A 20,504-nucleotide genomic window follows, 5' to 3' on the forward strand; every position below is an offset into this window, starting at 1 on the left:
CTGATGCAACCTGTGAAATGGCGGTCCCTCTCAAACTGCGTGTACTCAAGTTTGAGAGCTAAGTCATCAGTGTTGGTGGCTCGGCAATAAAGGAACAGTTCACGTAACAAGCGGCATAATCATTTGAAACAAACTCACTCAGTGGAGCGGAGGATGGGGTTATGGGTTAAAACTTGCGTTCTGATTGCAGATGCGGGGAGATCAAGAGGGCGAGGGGGTTGGGGGGGGATCAGAGCCAGATTAAATAGTTCAATAAACGGCACGTCAAAAGGTCAGATTTGTTGTGAGGCAATGCCTCTGAGACGCATCCACATGGGATAAATCAATTAAGAGACCGAAAGATATGCAAACATCAACGTGTGATGACGTGAGATTCGGCACTACAGTGGAAATGATGTGTTTAGGAACAATAGGGAATAATATGTTCCAGCGTTGAATGGTTCTAATTGTAAAATATTCATTCGTATCCGTAAAGATAACTTTGCTCAGAATGTTCATTGTGAAGGCCCAACAAGCTCATTGTTGGAGATGTTTAATTGAAACGACTCAGCCAAGCGAAGAAGGGCTTCCCGCAGTCTAATTTGACACCATTTTTTTTTTGGTAAACAAATTTCCCAAAGATACATTTTGTACTGACACACACACGCACACACACACAAACACCCTAACAACAACAACAAAACAATTTTTTTCTGGAACACATCTTTGATTTTCAAAATTCATGGTGTGTTGTGCTCAGGTTTTGGAGTGGCCATTCCGACCAGACATAATGAAAGACATCATGAAACAAAAAGATCCAGAGTTAATTTTTCAAGGCTTGTGCAAAGATTGACTTAAATCCCCAATGATATGACCTCGAGGAAATTACACTGCACTGAGCAAAGATTCTGTATTTGACACTAAAATTCACCTTAAAATGACATTATTAGTTGACGCCTCGTATTTGCACAATCACAAATATGCAGTGGTACTGAAAACAATTCCTTGCCAAAACACAAGCAGAAACAAAAGAGGAAAAGGACACTTTTGACATTCACAGAACACATGACCCACAGACACAGTCAAGCACGCTCAGGCTGTATACATCGGACCTATAAACACAATCAATATTTAGTATCTTCCCAGAAGGCCATACTTAACAGAGTTCCTTGTAATAAAAGGTCTACAAGTTCACCGTGGGGATGTCCTGGTAGCCTTGTCTTACTGCAGTATGTGTGCGTGTGTGTGTGTAGGAATGTGGAGAGCCAGAGGTGGGGGGGACGAACCATGGGTGCAGCGGGAGTCAGGAGGGGACATGGCGGTGGGGGGAAGGGAGCAGAAAGGGTTCCCACTACTCCAGAGGGGGAAAAAAAGTTGTGAAATATGTATGCGTTGCCACACAGAAAATTCATGCGATACGTCCAAGCGCACCACCTGGAAGGATTTTTATAGAAGTCAATTTTGTAGGATAAGGCCAAGTTTATTGAGTCGAAGTCACACGCATAATAAACTTGCACGGCTGGCACAAATGCTCACACTTCCTCTTTTAGTTTCTGAAAGGGTTCGGATTTGTGTTGGCGAGAAGAAACGTATGCAAGCATTTCAGGAATTGGACACACACACACACACACACACACATACTTACATACATAACATACAGCGAACGTACTGTAACGCTCAGTTGACTATGAGTGGCCCCATTGGTCTCGCTAAGTTCATAGCCGTCTATATACCGGCAGCAATTCAATCACCAGCAGGAGACACCACTATCCACTTCCTTGTCAAAATAGAACAATAATAAATGCCAAATGATTAATAGCGTTTCAGACAAGAAACAAGCTGTTGCGTTGAAATCAACAGGTTTGGGGTGGTCGTGAGGCACGTTCAATGATAAAAAAAAAGTAGTAAAAGTGTAGAAGGGAAAATGAAAAATGGCAGCGAATATGTTTTACCTTGGAATTTTATCTTTTAAACACCTATTTCAGATTAGTTTGGGTACCAATATAACATGGGGGTGACTTAAAAGAACAAATGATACGAGTGAAAAAAAGTGCACTTACCGTTGTCTCCGGGGGTCTTCATTTTCCCCGTAAAAGTTGGTCAAACTCCGCTAAATGGAGTGCAACTCTCGCAGGCACTTTCTCGCCCCGCTTGGTGGGAGAGAACTTCGCCTTTCTCCGAGCCCGACCGAGGGGGCTCGCTCTCCGGCGAACTAAGGGGCTAGCGTCCGTTAATGCTCGGCGGTGCTTCCTAAAGTTCCTCTCAACTACAACAACCCCAAAAAAAGGCGGTCGAGGCGAGGTAAAAAGCGCTTTCCCTCTTCCAGGTACTTGTTTCGCGAACTCTCCGGCGAGTGCTTACTTCGCCTCGGCCGCATCTTCGTCGCCGTTCGACATGTCTCCGAGCTTTGACGTCGCTCTTGTCGGACTTTTTCTTTTTACTTCTTCCCTCTCTTGACCTCCCGCTTCTCCGACGCTCACGCCACTCGCGGCCACTCTTCTTCTTCCTACTCCTCCGTCCTGCCCCTCACTCTTCTTCTTCTTTTTCTTCTTCTTCTTCTACCCTCTCGCCTCGCTCTGTCCTCTGGGTGTCGTGTTTCGACTCCCACGCTTCCGCGCGAAGCCCGCCCACACTGACTGGGAGACGGGGAGGGAGAGGAGTTGAGGGCGGAGGGCTTCGTAACCTGGTGGAGGGGTGCGTAATGTGGCTTGTCTCTCTCCCTGTTTCTCTCTCTCTCCTCCACGCTTCGAGTTGGCGTCAGGGGCGTCCAGCACGCGCAACGATGTTGCCATGGACACTGGCCCAAGCGAGCCATCGAAGTGACGTCATATCCGACGTTGTTGCTCGCATTGACGTCAATCATGTCTCAGGTTGATGACCCGGATGGTCGCATTGAATTATCCGTCATGAATAATGCATGGTTATTACTTTAGGGAATGTCAACTCAAAAATATGTAAGCACAGCCTTTTGACGGATTGATATTGATGATTGATTTCATGGCTGAATAAAAAGAAAAAATGAAGAAAACTAATTGTTTCCTCAATTTAGTAATAAACAGTTGCTTTGGTGTGAGAAGGAAAAAAAAGTGGAAAACATGAAATACAAGTGCTTAGGTAAGAAAAGCAAAGTAAGTTAAAAACTGTATACTGAGGCTCAAAATAAGTAACCGTAACTACATAAATTCCTAAATAAATCTAACTAAGTGACCATAACTAGCTAACTACAGTATCTAAATAACAGCAAAAGTAAGCGACTAAACAGAATCAATGTTGTTATAAATGTAAAACACACAGGGAATTGGTTTCAGGTAGTATGAGCTACCCTACTATTGCAATAACAAGCAGCTACGATAAACAAAGACATGACATATAAGTACAGAAATACTTTCTGTAATGTAAGGGTACCATTGTGCAGTAGTACTGCACCACCCAATGACAGCTGTGCAATGTAGATGATCAGTCGTATAATACTTACAATATTGTGATGGTTGTACAGTTGGTGCAGATAAACTTGACGCCATTTTTAAGTGACCAGTCGCAGTAATTGTAGTATAACTTTAGGTGTGCATGATGCAGAAAGTCCTTGAGCACTTTCAAGTGTCTGGTTCTGTGGAGTATTGATCAACAACAATTGTTCAAGTATGTAGAGAGCTGGAGCTTCAATGATCAGTGCTGTAATATTGATACTAAGTAACTAAGAAATAAAAAAAATGTCAGGACAAGTCTACGAGAACAGCTGAACTCTATTTGGAGGTCGTAGAAACTGTAGAAAACTTTATTTTATTTATTTATTTATTTATTTTGTTGGACTAAAACTGTCATTTTGGAACAACTTTAAATGATAAATTATTGACGTTTATGGCAAACAATGTTAGTTAGCACAACAAAGCTTAGCAAGTTGTTTGCCCCGCAGCCTTTACTGATAGCATGAAACAGTAGTAGCAAAATTGCCGAAGCGCCCCCCGCCCCACCAACAAAACCAAGTGTCCCTGTGGTGTGATTTACAAACAGGATCCCCCCCCCCCCCCTCACTGGCTATTCTCTGACAGACGCAGGAAACAAGCTCTGCACCGCCTGATAAGAAACAGGACCCAAAATAAAACAAAGCAAAAGGGGCTATGTTGTCATCCTGCGTGGTGCGCCGACTACACACAGACTACGGGGGCAAAGAATGAACGATCGTTTTCCAGGGGACACAAAGCTCGGCTCCACATTGTATACTCTCAAGTTTAGGAGACTTTATTCGCAGGAGAGAAAATTAAAGAAAGAACAAGAGGATACGCTGCAGAATTGAGGAGGAAGGAAGTCATATCACAGTGATGGAACTATTAAGTGCATGTGTGTGTGTGTGTATGTGCACATTTGTGTGGGGAACTCGATGACATTTTCAGGCAAATTCACAGCACAGAACATTCTGAACACTTATAAACAAGCTGCACCGCTACTTTTCCTCTTCCTCCTCCCCCGCATCCTTCTTTACCTGCTCACATTCTCTTTGAATGGCTCGCACAACCAATGTGGGTTGTCCCATGAAGATAATTAGACGGTGACCGCAACCATACAATAGGTTGAATGCGATTTTCTTTTTTCGAGGCTAGTGCGATGAAAGTCAAGATGAAATCAGTGATGCTGTTGATATTTTTATGAAGCGCGGTAAAACATTTGCAGCGACTGTCTGCCACAGCTCACAAACAACCACTCACACATTCATTCGGCTCCTCTCTCGGATTCTCGGTACGGCAGTAATCGTAATTATTCTTCACAGAGGATAAAGAATACATGCCCATGTTAAATGTTTGCCATTTAGATGTAAATTGTTTACTCGTGGGGTATATTCTGTTTGCTATTGCGTGTTAGCGTTAAGATAGCGGCGGCAATGTGGTTGTTTTAAATACAAATAAAATTGTCTCCCTAGATGGATGTTTACTGTATAATCATTTTGGAGTCATTTCCTTTGGGGAACGTTTTTTTCTTTTTTTTTTTTAATGTTCATTTGTGCAACAGGGGTGTCGAAAACTGAGATATTCAGCGATGATCAGCACCCGCCTAAAGTGTGAGTATCTGACAAAGTCCTTGAGGCTCCCTTTCATTGGCTGCGTCTTTCTGCGGCCAGCGTCTGCCTGTCATCCCGATTAGGAACGGACAGCGGCCGGATGAAAAGAGCGGGACGGGATGACACAGGCGGGACAAGGGCGCTTCTTATGATACAATCTGCCTGCCAAGCGCGTCATCCAGTTCACTCAGCAAGTCAGAGCCGGAGCGATTTAATGGTCCCGCTCATGTGATGCCCCCGCCCCCCACCCCCACCATAAAAAAAAAAATAATAATAATAATAATAAGGAGCAGTTCAAATTCAAAGTGCAAATTAAATCGGGTTGTCTTCTGTGCCACTAAACAGGCCCTTTCGACAATCGGCGCTTTCAGTTTTTTTTTTTTTAAACAAGTTTTTATTTCTTCTTTCTCACAAATTTGCAATCCATTCCAGGATTTGATGTCAGTTTTTTAAAACAATTTTTTTAAAAGATACTTTCCCAATTTGTACATTTTAAAAATACCATTTGGAAACTAAAATTCCCATTTGTATGAGAGTTAAATTCAGACGTTTTTAGTGGTTGTTTTTCTACAATTTTACATTTTTATTTTAATTTGGTCAGAGTTCGATTTCAGATGTTTTTTTAACCATTCCAAAACATGTTTACATTCACCTAAATTAGATTTTTGTTATTCATACAAGTTTTCAAATGTATGTAGTAGTTGCAAATTGTAAAAAAGAAATTTCACATTTGACAATTGTTTAATTACAAATTTCTTCACCATTTGACCACTTTTTAAAAATTTACTGTATACTTTTATCTTCATTTTTACCACCTGTAAAAATTTTAACACTTTCACAGGAGTGATTTTTTTTCTTTATGGTTTTAATTTGTCTTTTTTTCCCAAACAACTTTCAACTTTCCAAAATAATTAACATTTTTAAACACGTTTTTCCACATTCACATAACAATTTCTTCCTTTTCTTTATATTTACATTACATTTTACACGTCATCGCCTCACTTTATAAGAATGATGGATTTTTGAGTGACTTCCACTTTGCGTTTGCCTTTTACATACGGTATAACATGACAATTCCAGTCCCGGCATCTTGCGACACGTACAAATGTCCTTCTGACTTAGTTCGGGCTTGGATGTCGCATCATCCCCAATTTAAGGATGTCCAAGCCGGTACGGAAGGTCAAGAACCATCTTTACAACACAGATGGCTCAGAGTGGGTGCAATTAACATGGACGCTGGGTGTGGTAGATTACACAGCTGCACCACAGGCAACACACACACACACCTATACACACACACACACACACACACACACACACAAGGTGTGTGTATCAGCAAAGGCCAGTCAGGAAACAGCAGAGATGTAAAGTGCACTGATGCTTGACTTCTTCTTCTCGCCACTATTTCCGCTGCAAAGGGCCATAATCTTAATGAGCTTCATATACACTAGAGTTGTGCATTGAGATACATTGCCCCTTTGAAATCAGTGGAAACTGACATTCTTTCGTACCAACACTCCCCACCCAAAAAAGAGGGGGAGAAAAAAAAAGAGAAAAAGAACTGTGTGTAATAATATACAGGGAAATACAGTAGGCTACTGGGAACATTTTCTCGATTTGTAAATGTTTCGATTCCCGGAAGGAATTACATTCGTATCTTTATGTTCGGCTGTGTTACTTTTCTATTTTCCTCGGGTTTACTATTTCAAGTCAAAATGTTCCCGGTCATTTCTCCGTCATTGTTGTCGGACATTGTGAGTGGCGCAGCATATTCTCTGTGCCGATTGATTGGTTGTTGCATCACATCGTCAACTGGGGTCATCTCCCGGGGTCATTGAAAACAACAAACATGGATGGCGGATTGTCTTGAAATACAAAAAACATTCAATCTGATCTTGAGCTTAAATAAAGTTTCCAAATCCTCCTTTCCCCGAAGTAGTGTCGTCTCTCAATCGGCCCGCATGAGACCATACCCTGCAGAATATAGCCTAACATTTTGTGAGTAGCGGACTGTACAAGTAGAGATGTTTGAGACTGAAAAGAAAGCATTGAGAGGGATTGAGAGAGAGACAGAGAGAGAGTGAGAGTGGGGGGTGGGGGGGATAGCAGCTGAGGGGACAACAAGTGTGGCGAGGTGGCGGTTATTGCCTCCCCCCCCACTCTCACCCTCCAGCCTCAGCCTTGGTGAAACCACAACCGAGGGGTTGGGGGCATGGGGGTGGGGGGTGGGGGGGCAAAGCACGCAGAAGAAGGCGAAGGAGACAGTCAATGGCGGCTTTGTCATCTGAGAACTTGTTTATTTTCAAGCTCGCTCACATCCAACCGCCAGAAGACAGACGAGGCCTCATGCCATCCTCGCCCTCCCCTTCCTTTCTCTTTCACACCCCGCCCGAGATTCAATGGATGACGGCATTGAACAAGAAGGGCACAAACCTCCAAGGATGAACAAATACAGTATATCTCAGCTAAGAAAACACAAGAGGCGATTAACTAATTAACTAATTAACTAACTAACCAACCAACTAACCAACCAACCAACCAACTAACTAACTAACTGACGGACTGGCTATCTAACTAACTTACTTACTAATTACCTAATTAACTAACAATGTCCTATGTGTTGTGTTGTTATTTTTGTTATTTTTGACTTCAAAATGGCGCCGCGAGAGTGGCTGCCTTTCCAGCAGCTCCTATTTTTTGTTGTTCTACTTCTTCCTTTCATAACTTTGCTGCTGTGAATCTGGAATTTCTCCATTGTGAGACTAATAAAGGTTTTCTTCTTCTTCTTCTTCAAAATAACTAACTAACCAACTAACTGATTACTTAAATAACTAATTAATTAACTAATTAACTAACTAACTAAACTAAAGTTATCTCTCAATCTACATCAATAATGATGGCCAAAAGACGTACATTTAAAATGAACATACAGCTCTCGCTTTCTGTAGACGTAAGAAACAGGATTGAAAAGGATTTGCTCTTCAATCATCTTCAGGAAAAACTAGGCCTGGGCTGAAGTTCTTCCTGTTTTCATCATTATTCCTTTAAAGTTACACCAAATAACGTGTCATCTGGTGGTTGACAATACAATTATATACTAAATAAATGGGAGGAAGAAAAAAAACAGAGTATTGGACAAAGTTTACAAAAAAGAAAGCAAAATTTGAGGACCGCGAACCAGGAAACATTTGAACATAAATATGCAGCCTTCTCAAAATCTGTTTGAGTTATTTGTCCAAACCGGCGACAGAGGAAGCAAATTAATCTCCTTGGTGGAGGTAATACTCGCCATTCTTCTTCCTTCTTGTTTGGATTTGACTACTCAACCGTCAAGCCGAGACCTGGAGGCCTCTAACGCAGTCATCCTCTGTCCATGTTCTCCTTACTGCCCTCTCTCCTTCCCTAACCCGCCTCCCGCTCTTTCCCAGCTGGTATTCACACATGAGTAATGGGATTACCACACAGAGAGCCGTGTGGCAGCGGTTGGAGGTGGAGGGCTGTGCAACGGAGGCGGGGTGACACTGGAGGACAAGTGAGCTTGGTGGCACGAGGAGGTCCACCTGCTCGAGGGCACAGGAGGTACGTGGTTGAAAGTGTTGTCAACATCTTTGCAAGAAGATGATTTTGTCCCGTTTCCGTTCTCTTTTTGTCAGATCACCTTGACGATGATGGAGCGATTGAAGAATGCACAGGCACAGAAATATAATCTAACTCTTAAATGCCGAAATCTTACTAGAACTCCCAGTTTTACAACTGGAATGGAATTTTTATTGAAGGGAATTGCAGTCAAATGACTCTCTCCAAAGCATCTTCACCAATGTCATTTTGTATCCCAAGAAACTGAACCCGGTCTTGGTTGGAATGTGCCTCGAACTCAGTTTCTACACCACCACCTAGAACATTTCCTGATCAGAACACCCGAGCTTGTATTTATTTTTTTTTTACATCGCACCAAGCCGATATGGTTGCAAGGTTCGATCACGAGGTGCGGCAATGATTCGCCGCTGTCGTTTGTTTGTGATTGTGAACACTCACCCTGACACTCAAGTCAAGTCAAGTCAAGAGTATTTCTCGAGCACTTTCAAACAGCCATCGCTGCATACAAAGTGCTGTACACGGAGCGATTTAACATACACAATAAACAGTAAGGGGCGGCCCGGTAGTCCAGTGGTTAGCACGTCGGCTTCACAGTGCAGAGGTACCGGGTTCGATTCCAGCTCCGGCCTCCCTGTGTGGAGTTTGCATGTTCTCCCCGGGCCTGCGTGGGTTTTCTCCGGGTGCTCCGGTTTCCTCCCACATTCCAAAAAACATGCGTGGCAGGCTGATTGAACACACTAAAAAAATGGTCCCTAGGTGTGAGTGTGAGTGCGAATGGTTGTTCGTCTATGTGTGCCCTGCGATTGGCTGGCAACCGATTCAGGGTGTCCCCCACCTACTGCCCGAAGACAGCTGGGATAGGCTCCAGCACCCCCCGCGACCCTAGTGAGGATCAAGCGGCTCGGAAGATGAATGAATGAATGAATGAATGAATGAATGAATGAATGAATGAACAGTAAGACGAATCGGTAATAAAGGCGGTAGAAAGCACCAAGCAGTAAAATCAAGAACAAATCTAAGTCATGCTGAGTCACCATTTAACCATGACTTAACACCCCGACATTTTAACCCGAAAAAAACCTAACCCTTAACAACCCCACACCCTTAATGGGACACTCTTGGACACCTAACTACTTGACTGGTAACCACTTAGCTTATCCCTACCTCTAGGACACACTAGCCTGTAACCCCCAAAACCATGACACCCAAACACACCAACTCCCAAACCAAACACCCTAATCTTAACTGTACTTCCCGAGCATGATGGTGGAGGGGTTGACGTTGGAGGAATAGAGGGCAGACGTCGGTGCAGCGAGCGTGGTAAAAGTTTGCGGCTTCTCAGGCAAGTGCAAATTAGTAGTGGTTGCTTTTGACGGATTCAGGGCCACTCAAAGGAAAAAACCATCGTGACTTTCTATTTCCAGACAGACGGACAAACCACACTCTCTTTCTGGCGAATCACCATGGTGATGAAGGAGCTATTCAAGAACGTACACAGGCAAAAAAAAAAAGGCTGGTTTGAATAGTGGCTAAAGTAAGTGGTGGGTAACGTGAGAGCGAGTGGACACGTTATATTAAAACGTCTTGGCCCGCAGACAAGGGGGGTGGTGAGGCAAACCGGGGGCGGGAGGGATCAGTTCTTAAAAGCCCTGGAGGGATGTGACATTGATGGACGGGGCCAGGGTGAAGAGGCGCGGTCGAGGGGGGGGAAACGTGTCGGGGAAGGTGAACGAGGAAGTGTCGGCATGGAAAAAGGGGGAGAGCGGAATGCCTGGCCGGGTGGCAGTTGCTATATTGAGCTCAGCGTGAGTGTTGACGCTATCTGCCGCATCGCACCCAGGAACAAAGTCTTCCTCGCCTGCTGGCACCAGAGCGCAGCTTCCTCTTCCACTCGTCTCCGAGCCCTCGTCATTCCGATACATCCCGCCTATCATACCGGGAACTGTACAGAAATAGGAGTGGGCCATGGTCCATTTCAGACTATGCTAGAGCTTCGCTTAAGGAGAATTAATACCAAAAAACATATGCTGCGTCACATTTGGAAGAGATTTTTTTTTTCCACAGGTCATTTTTCACCCGAATCATTAAGAGTTAAAGGTTAGGGTAAAATGTCATAATATGGTTTGTATTGCCGGCTTTCAACTTTTGCAAATTGGTCTGGTACGTATCTTCCGCAAAAATCGTCCGGCTTCAATCTAGAATCCTAATTCCTTTGCCACGGGAAGAATTGTTAGCCAAATTATAGATTCATTCATTCATCTTCCGAGCCGCTCGATCCTCACTAGGGTCGCGGGGGGTGCTGGAGCCTATCCCAGCTGTCTTCGGGCAGCAGGCGGGGGACACCCTGAATCGGTTGCCAGCCAATCACAGGGCACACAGAGACGAACAACCATCCACGCTCACACTCACACCTAGGGACAATTTCGAGTGTTCAATCAGCCTGCCATGCATATTTTTGGAATGTGGGAGGAAACCGGAGCACCCGGAGAAAACCCACGCAGGCCCGGGGAGAACATGCAAACTCCACACAGGGAGGCCGGAGCTGGAATCGAACCCAGTACCTCTGCACTGTGAAGCCGACGTGCTAACCACTGGACTTACCGGGCCGCCTCCTCACTAGGGTCGCGGGGGGTGCTGGAGCCTATCGCAGCTGTCTTCGGGGAAGCAGGCGGGGGACACCCTGAATTGGTTGCCAGCCAATCGCAGGGCACACAGAGACGAACAACCATTCGCACTCACACTCACACCTAGGGACAATTTAGAGTGTTCAATCAGCCTGCCATGCATATTTTGGGAATGTGGGAGGAAACCGGAGCACCCGGAGAAAACCCACACAGGCCCGGGGAGAACATGCAAACTCCACACAGGGAGGCCGGAGCTGGAATCGAACCCGGTACCTCTGCACTGTGAAGCCGACGTGCTAACCACTGGACTACCGGGCCGCCCCCCAAATTATAGATTATATTCATAAACGGAAACTGTGCTCCATGTCATACATCTTGCCTTTTTATCGCAGTATGGTATGTACAGTATTTTCTTGCCCATGTGTGTCACTGTGTCACACCCAATCCTAGTTTAGACTCCCATATATACCGATCCGATCCGATCCGTGGAGTGCGTGACACATGCCCCTGCTGCCACGTAACACCAGCGACAAACACAAAGTCACATGCATGACGGGGACACAGCAGATGTGCAGCCATGCTTGCACTGAGTGCTTTGGTCCAGTTCATGGTACGACTCCCAAAAACCTCTTAACCTCTTAAACCAATCCAACGCCAAACCTCCAGTCTATAATAATTACTTTTTTTTTTTTTTTAGCTATAATTCCTGTCGATATGAATGTTTTTTTAACCACGGTTTTTGGTTCTTTGTATATTCTTAACTTGTATAGTTAACATTTAGATGATTATGTGGTTGTAGTTTTGGTTTTCTTAAAATCTTAATCATCTTGAAAGCCCTCCTCAAAACTCACTTGTATTCTTTGGCGTTCGACTCAGCATGACTTAGATTTGTTCTTGATTTTACTGCTTGGTGCTTTCTACCGCCTTTATTATTGATTTGTCTTACTGTTTATTGTGCATGTTAAATCGCTCCATGTACAGCACTTTGTATGCAGCGATGGCTGTTTGAAAGTGCTCGAGAAATACTCTTGACTTGACTTGACAAGAGGTTATGAGTTTTTTTGTTTGTTTGTTAGTTTTTTTTTACTGTTTTACTGTTTTACTCTTTGCACCATGACAGCCCAAGTGGTGAGCGCGTCAACCTCACAGTGCAGAGGCCATGGGTTCGATCCCGGCCTCTGGACTTCTTGTGTGGAGTTTGCATGTTCTCCCCGTGCCTGCGTGGGTTTTCTGCGGGTACTCCGGTTTCCTCCCACATTCCACAAACATGCATGGCAGGCTGATTGAAGACTCTAAATTGTCCCGAGGTGTGAGTGCGAGCGTGGATGGTTTTTCGTCTCTGTGTGCCCTGCGATTGTCTGCCAACCGGTTTAGGGTGTCCCCCGCCAACTGCCCAAAGACATCTGGGAGAGGCTCCAGCACCCCCCGCGACCCTGCTGAGGACAGAGCGGATCAGGAAATGGATGGATGGATGTTTTTCTGTTCAATAGCTTTATGTTGTTTTCCGTTAGTAGTTTGTGTTGGTCCATCACGTTTATGTGTTCTTTCCATTCAGTTCAACGATGTAATTGGTCTGTAGTTGTAGTTTATTTGGGGGTTCAAGATTTGGCAGGCTAAAAAAAAAAGAATGCATAAACTCTAACTCATAATCTTCAACAAAAATCTGGAATCACAATACTAAAACTCTGAATGGAATTCCAAATTCCAACCCAACCCTAGACCGAGGTCCTAATCGTTTTTCTCGCAAAAACTTTTATGGTGAAATTCCTACTTGAATGTCTTAATAATCCAACCTGTTCTTTTATCTGCAGCCTCTTCTTTCCCATCATCGTCATTATCATCATAAGACAGTCGACATGTAGGTGTCTCAACTATGTGTCACGCTTCACAGGCCAGCGTAGCGGAGGCCGGGCCAGCCGGACACAGAGCATGTGTTACACTGCCGCGTCTGATGTGCGCTGCCCTCGCACGCAGGCGCAGGCGCGGGCGCTGTGGGTGGCATAGTTATGTGTCATAATCACCATCATCCCTGGCTTTGTTCCAGCACATACGCAGTCACCCTGGTGCGGGGGAGGAGTTTGTCCACAGCGTGGGTGCCGCCATGAGACGTCATGTTATCCAACATGCCAGCATGTCATTTCATGTTTGGGGAATAAACACGTTACAAGAAAGTCAAATATTACAAGACAAGTGCTGTATTGTTTGAAGAAAAAATATTTCTCACAAAATGATATTTGTGATATGAGAATGTACTCAATCACAAATGACTTTTTTTATTCTTTAAAAAAAATTGAACTTTTATGGAATTCTCTCATGGCTTAGTAGAGTGGTAATATTAGTCATTCTTCACAGAGGATAAAGACTATATGCCTGTGAGTATCATTACATGGTGTGTCTACGTGTGTTGCAGCACCGTTTGTGTTCGGACATCCATCGCTTAAATGAAAACATTGCCACATAGATGCTAATTATTTGGCTGTGTGCCTATGGAGTTTTTCATTGGATGTTAGCATTCAGGTAAGGGAGGCTATATGGTTGTTTTAGATACAGAACATGTATTTGTCTTTTGTTTTATGTTTACCGGTAATTTGACAGTCAACTTCATCTGAGAGGGGCAATAAACAGATTGAAGCCTCTTATTTGAAGAATATTTACTCAATCAATTGGATTTGCAATAAGCGGAGGCTATCAAACTTCCACTTGTGAAGCACGTGACGTCATACAGTGCTTGTAAACAGTCAAATGTTGTGTGGATCCACAGAATCGTGAATAAGATCATAAAAGAATTAATTTTTCTCATAAAATGATGACTATCCTCTCAAAATCACAATTGTTTTCATGATATTTTCTCATGGGGAAAATAAAATAGCCACATGTTGCTCGGCAGGATTCGGAATTCTGCTCCTCGTGCCCACCAGCACATTTGGACAATTGTTACGAGTCAAAACAATGTTGTCAAGCAAATTTTTTAGTAGGGCTTGATTTTTGGAGAAGACAAAGCCAGATCTACCCGAGTCGCCGTGGTGATAGCATCACATGACGGCGGCCACGCTCGGTGCGTGACTCAACGTGGAGGTGGCTGTGTGCGGGCTGTCACACTAGAATGCACACACACACACACACCGGCATCATCCTACCTAATCATCCACCTACTGTGACACGCATGGAGGGAAAGAGGAGGAGGAAGAGGTGGAAGAAGAGGAGGGTAGATTTTTAACAAGTGAAGGATGAGTTGTGAAGGATGAAAAGAAGCAAGGAGGTCATAAACATTCACGCACAAAATTCTATAGGTTTTTATTTTTTTATTTATGTTTGTTTCAAAGCTTCATGCATTCCAAAATTTATGCATGTGAGGTGCAAGTGTGATTTTTTGGGGGGGAGGGGGTGCGGGGGGGTTGGCATCCTGATGTTCTTCATCACTGTACTATTTGTGCCTATCTGTGACTGAATGCGTGTGACTTTGAAAGGCGGGGCTTTCTTCATGGGGCTCGGGCTCAGCGAATGAGAGTGAAGACATAACTTTTGGACCCCCTGTTTATTCAATGACGCTGTCAGTTGTGGGACAGGCAAAGTAATTACACAGGCACTACACCACGGACAGTAGTTTTGAAAGATTTTTCTCAGAGCGTGTTCAAATATGTTTGCAATGTTTTAAAAAAAAATGTCAAGTGTAAGCACTTTTGGCACCTCTGATAGATATGAAGTATTATACATACACTGCAAGCAGGTAAGTTGAAAAGGTTCGTGTGATACTATGCATTGTATAGTTCGCCGCCACTTCCTACGCCTTATGCAGAAAAGCGACATCCGTGTACACTTGCAACCCTGCCACAGGCTTTAGTGCCGCCACCACCACGTTGTGGTTTTCTTTGACAATCTGCTACTCGCATTTCCGTTTTTCTTCTCGGTTGACCTCAAGCAGAGACTTACTCCTTCATTTTGAAATTCATCTCTTTTGTTCTCAGCTTTGCACTGCATTCAATCATACCGTTATAAGAACATACAAAGACTCTGTGTACAGACACTGAAAAAAAATGGGTGTGTAAAATGTATTGTATTTTTATTTGGCAATTGGAAATCACGTGGATTTGGATTGATTTTGAAAAAAAATGTTTAGTCTATTTTCTCCTGAAGTCAAGTTTATTGTTGATTCTATTTTGTGTGGATGTTGTCGGTACAGTAGAGGTGTGTGTGTGTGTGTGTGTGTGTGTGTGTGTGTGTGTGTGTGTGTGTGTGTGTGTGTGTGAAGGCGGTGAAGTGAGAGTCCTGTCGCTGACGTGAAGGTGGAGCTGGTGTAGGGAACAGCTGAGCGGTGTAACGTTTCAAAAATGCGGCGAGCACACAAGGAGCAACTGTTTCCAACCCGGTGCGGCTTGCGGCGCCTTTTCTGCACCCACTTTATTACGCTTTAATTAAACTCTGACGTCAGCCCTTTTTCTCTTGAGCTTTTAAAATTCACTAAATGGCAAGTTGTCATCCACATGCTCATTCTAAGCGTGAACCGCCCCTCGTACCAGTTGTCAACGAGTGCAGTTTTGCATCACTAGCAGCTGTCATGCCAGGATGCTGTCATGATTTGGTTTGGGACCAACAGGTGGCACTGTAGGGCTCCTCCTGCAGCTGCACACTTGTTGGTTATTTGGTAATTAGTGCTTTAAAAAGACTCCCAGCCCGACCACTCATGGTGGTCTAAATTATATTCTGTTGTTTAATAATTGAGGGCGCCTGGTAGTCCAGTGGTTAGCACGTCAGCTTCACAGTGCAGAGGTACCGGGTTTGATTCCAGCTCCGGCCTCCCTGTGTGGAGTTTGCATGTTCTCCCTGGGCCTGCGTGGGTTTTCTCCGGGTGCTCCGGTTTCCTCCCACATTCCAAAAATATGCATGGCTGGCTGATTGAACACTCTAAATTGTCCCTAGGTGTGAGTGTGAGCGTGGATGGTTGTCCGTCTCTGTGTGCCCTGTGATTGGCTGGCAACCGATTCAGGGTGTCCCCCGCCTACTGCCCGGAGACGGCTGGGATGGGCTCCAGCACCCCCCACGACCCTAGTGAGGATCAAGCGGTACAGAAGATGAATGAATGAATGTTTAATAATTTCTTATACATGTTTTATGTTGAGAGATTCTGATTGGCTGTTGAAATAAGAGAAGCAGGAAGTGATTTTAGTTACGCGGAGAGTTGTGTTCTCAAATGTGCTTTGGTGCAGACGTCCTTTTTTCCCCCTTTTAATAAAACTGCATTTAAAGGATTCCATCTCTCCTTTTGCCGTTCGTAAAGTAGAGCTATACACTAAAAACAACGAACCCCTCAACATACACATGTTAGAGAAATGTTCGACTAGTTTGAGGATTCCGTTTTAAGATCTACGTCCGCGTGTGCTGTTTCTCCTCACTCGGTTTCAAACTAGCGACGATGTGGGTGTGAATGGTGGTTCGTCTACTACTGAATTAATTCAGTCCAGGCTCAAAGTGTGAAAACTTTTATGAACTGCGCAGGCAATGTTTTAAATTTGCATTTAAAAGAGGTTATGATTTGGGAAAACGAAACAAAACAAACAAACAAACAAAAAAAAAACCGTTATTTTTATTGAAGCAATACTGACAGCTAGTGGCCTCTTATAAACTAAAAAGAATTGAACCACTGTGCTTTGAATGATTTTGTACAAGTATAACTGTTGCGTAATGGAGAGGGAAAATGAAGCTTTTTGAAGAGCGACACTGGCACCTGGTGGCGTTTCAAAGGGATATTTGGGAATTATAATCGAATAATCAAAAACATTATTCATTCATTCATTCATTCATTCATTCATCTTCCGTACCGCTTGATCCTCACTAGGGTCGCGGGGTCGAAAACATTAATGAAATGTAAATTTTTCGTATAATGTTAAAATTCTCTTATTCATTTATTGTAAATATGAAATAAGCAAATATTGGCAATATTAAATATAAGAAGAAGAAAAAGATTCTGTTCTGCTTATCCTCACAATGCCCACCATTACAATTACAAACTCTTAACTTCTTTGTAAGTAAGCACTTGCGAATTTAGCGGTGGTTCAAATCATTCATTATTTATTGATTTTGGACGTCCAGCTCCAGCACTTTGATCACAAGCATGGTTGAAGGCGAGTGAGTGGCACTACGTGCAGTATTGCTAGACGGCCAGTAGATGTCACCCAATATCAATATTTCAACGTAGGGAGCCTTGTCTCGAGTTATAAACTGGTACGTAAAGCACGAGTGGAAGTAAGTCAATTACGTTTCAAGTCTTAAACTCATTTGTTTCATCCCAAATTTGGTTAGATCAACTGTGAAGTTAGCATAGCTAACTTTTTCGTGACTTTGTAGTGATAGATGAAGTCAAATGTAGTCAGTTTTTACCCTTGAGTTGTAAATGTTGCCTTTTGGCATTTTCCCCCAGAATTCATTTTTTCCCAGAATGAATGACTGACACTAAGCTTAATGTTTCACACAAAATTCGGTTGGATTGCTACATTGGGAACTTAAAAAATGTTGTGTTTTTATTACAATTTTATAAAACGAGTATTGTAAGTAATCGACAGTAATAAAAAGTTACTTTTTAGTTGTTTTTTAATAGTTTGCACTTTTAAACTTTTCCTTAAGTAAAGGAGTTGAATCACTACTTACAAGTTTTGATTTGCTCACTCATGACTATGGTCTGACAGGATGCCAATCGACAGGGGGCGCTACCGTCTGTCCCAGTCCGGCTATGCTTCCTCCACACAAAAGGCGATTATGTAACATCTGCTTTGATGCCACTCACTCGTCTTTCGGTGAGTGAGTCGCCTTTCCTTTACTTGCGAAAAATCACCCGTAAAGACGCGTCGTGTCCACATGTGTCAATCATCTTCATACAATTTACAAACAAGAGGTTAATTGAGTTTACGCTAGACCACGCCCCCACCGACCAGCTGGTGGCAACACTCTCAGTGACGTCACCCCTTCATGCCGCCATTGGCCAAGAGAACGTCGTGCAGCTGGCCAATCCCCTACCGCTGCGGTGAAGTCGCCGGGCTCCAGCCTCGTTCGCTTGTGCGGAGTGGGCGGGGCGAGTGGCAAAACCCAGAGCCTGTGCCGCGTGTTGATTGGCTTGAGCGGCGTTGAAAGCGGGGTTCTGTTGCTGAGAGAGAGTAAAAAGATAGGGAAGGGCAGGAAGTTACGTCCTCAAACAACATAACGGTGTTTAGCTCCAACTAATTGTTGGTTCAACAGGGAACTGTTTCGATACTGTGTAGAATACCGGTACGTACTACACATTTGATTTCATGCATTATAACCATGTCCTCGTCTGCCACTGTCAATTATTGTAAATATATTGGTTCTCACAAAGGGGAGGGAGGGTTTGTGCCTTATTACTGGCCTCGTCTGTGTAGTGCCGCCCCTCAGCCCTCCCTCGTGCTGTTCCTATGGTTCCCAGAGCTCTCATTGGTTACTGTAAATTTTGGGACGGGACGCCGGTTTGCCTGAGTATCGCCGCCGCTATTGGCTGGCTCCCTCCGTCCGTCAAGTGGACCTTGACAGCTCACCGCGCCCCCTCGTCTCGGAACACCTCCCCCTATTGGCTACTGTACCTGTCAGCGAGTTCCAATTGGCCCATGCGCCCAGCTGTTAGTGGTTCATTCACCATTTTGTGACTGTAGTGGAAAAGAGACGAGCGATGCTTACGAGCGTATCCTCGTCGGAGTTTCAGTGCGGGGATTGGTGATGTTTGACGGGAGGGAAAAGTAACTCGTCCCCGGGACTTGAAAGTCCTCCGAGTCGACAGCCGGAGGGATATTAATGGGTGCCGTGCGGGCTGCCTCATCCACCAAATAAGACCATAAATCTTTTTTCTTTCGTCCGCGCTGAAGAGGAAAAGCTCCGCTCGGGTGAGTTCAAACTAAGTTAAAGGAGGGGAGGCTACGAAGCTCAGCCGATTTAAAGGCTTCCTTTTAGGGGTAGGGGATAAGATACCACACTGCCGGGTTATTGTTCTGGTTCTTCCCGGAGAAACGAACCGCTCAGCGGGCAGGACGAGGGGAGGAGGCGGTCGTACACACACGCACACACACACACATTGAACAACAAGCTTTAAAACTTTCTGAAAATGTCATACCACAAACAAGCATGACAACCGACACAAAATAGAACACCATAACGTCTTTATTACAACGTTGCGGTGGATTTTCGCTACTTTTTCTCAAACCTTTTCCGTGTTGGCGTCGAGTCGAAAAACACGTCGACCTCTTTTCGCGGCACTGCGGTCCGAATTAAAACCCACCACGACGGGACGTTTGGTCGACTTCTTTCTTTATACTTATTTTTAGTTCATTAGCGACGAATGGGAACCGTGACGTGATGAAATACAGGCTAATTCGACCGGTTTTAGCGTGGCCGTCGTCGTCGTTGTTGTTGTGTAGTAGTAAGTCGTGCGTACTACGAAGGCTTTTACAACCGAGCAGCTTTCCTTTTGCTCGCTGACATTTTTTTTTTGTGCATTTGATTTAATAACAGGAGAGCAAGTGACTTTCTTGTGTTCAAGAGGTAGGAATCCGGCCTGTCCTGTTGCCATCCCCTCAAAAACGTCACTTGATTTGAATTTTTACAAATGTTATTTACCAGCTGGCCTTTGAGTCGTCGTGCTCCAGCTATTGGCTTTTCCTGCCCTGCATCCTCACCATCACGGCTCACGGTGTAGTGGTAGTATCATCCCAATCACGCAGCTTTTTTTGGCTTGTTTTTTTGAATAGATTCTTGCAGGGACTTTGATGTCCATGACAACAAGTTTGGCCATCCCCAAACAAGGACCTGGGATCAATAGGAACCAGAATACCCACATCTCCAAGTGCAACCTACGGCCAGTGGGTCTTAAACGGCCCGCGAAGCGCATTCAAATGTGGCCTGTCAAGCCGCAAAATGCTCGTAACGCATCAAACCGAACATTCGCCGTGTCACATTTGGTCACGCCATTACGTTTCATCACATATTGCTTTTTGCTTGTGTGACCCATTTAAAGGCAAAAGCTGTCCCCTACATCCACCATGAGTGAAATTCAAAAAAGCGGCAAGAAGCGAAAGACGGGCCCTGCCACCCCATTTTTCTTTTTTTGAGGCGAATCTTCTCCAAGCGCCAGAATAATGACCAAGATCAAACTAGTCGCATACTAGGCCCAAGTGTTCATGAAAAGCGAGGCAGGTTTTATTCCTCGAATGTATATTTCCTAAGGCACTGTAACAGTATGTACTTAAAATGTATAA

At 44.2% G+C, this 20,504-nt stretch overlaps 2 protein-coding genes and 1 long non-coding RNA gene across 5 annotated transcripts in view; 1 reads left to right on the forward strand and 2 right to left on the reverse strand.

The window, feature by feature from the left end:
* The window catches only part of erfl3 (Ets2 repressor factor like 3), a 43,894-nt gene extending 41,176 nt beyond the window's left edge, over positions 1–2,718 (reverse strand). The window contains exon 1 of the mRNA XM_052065070.1: positions 2,040–2,718. Coding sequence (XP_051921030.1) covers positions 2,040–2,061 — 22 coding nt within the window. The 5' untranslated portion in view covers positions 2,062–2,718. The remainder of the gene's footprint in view (positions 1–2,039) is intronic.
* An 8,162-nt stretch (positions 2,719–10,880) lies between these two features.
* Positions 10,881–20,504, reverse strand: part of LOC127600700 (uncharacterized) — a 149,642-nt gene continuing 140,018 nt past the window's right edge. The window contains exon 3 of the long non-coding RNA XR_007962403.1: positions 10,881–11,040. This is a non-coding gene — a long non-coding RNA (uncharacterized LOC127600700). The remainder of the gene's footprint in view (positions 11,041–20,504) is intronic.
* The window catches only part of cicb (capicua transcriptional repressor b), a 37,120-nt gene continuing 35,475 nt past the window's right edge, over positions 18,860–20,504 (forward strand). For 2 of the 3 annotated variants that reach the window (XM_052064916.1, XM_052064918.1), the window contains exon 1: positions 18,893–19,136. The gene's annotated coding sequence lies outside the window, so the exon portion shown is untranslated. Of the gene's footprint in view, positions 19,137–20,504 lie in introns of all 3 variants that reach the window. The other variant, XR_007962356.1, reaches the window with a different exon arrangement.

The sequence above is a fragment of the Hippocampus zosterae genome, chromosome 5 (genome assembly GCF_025434085.1).
Source record: "Hippocampus zosterae strain Florida chromosome 5, ASM2543408v3, whole genome shotgun sequence".
NCBI lineage: Eukaryota > Metazoa > Chordata > Actinopteri > Syngnathiformes > Syngnathidae > Hippocampus > Hippocampus zosterae.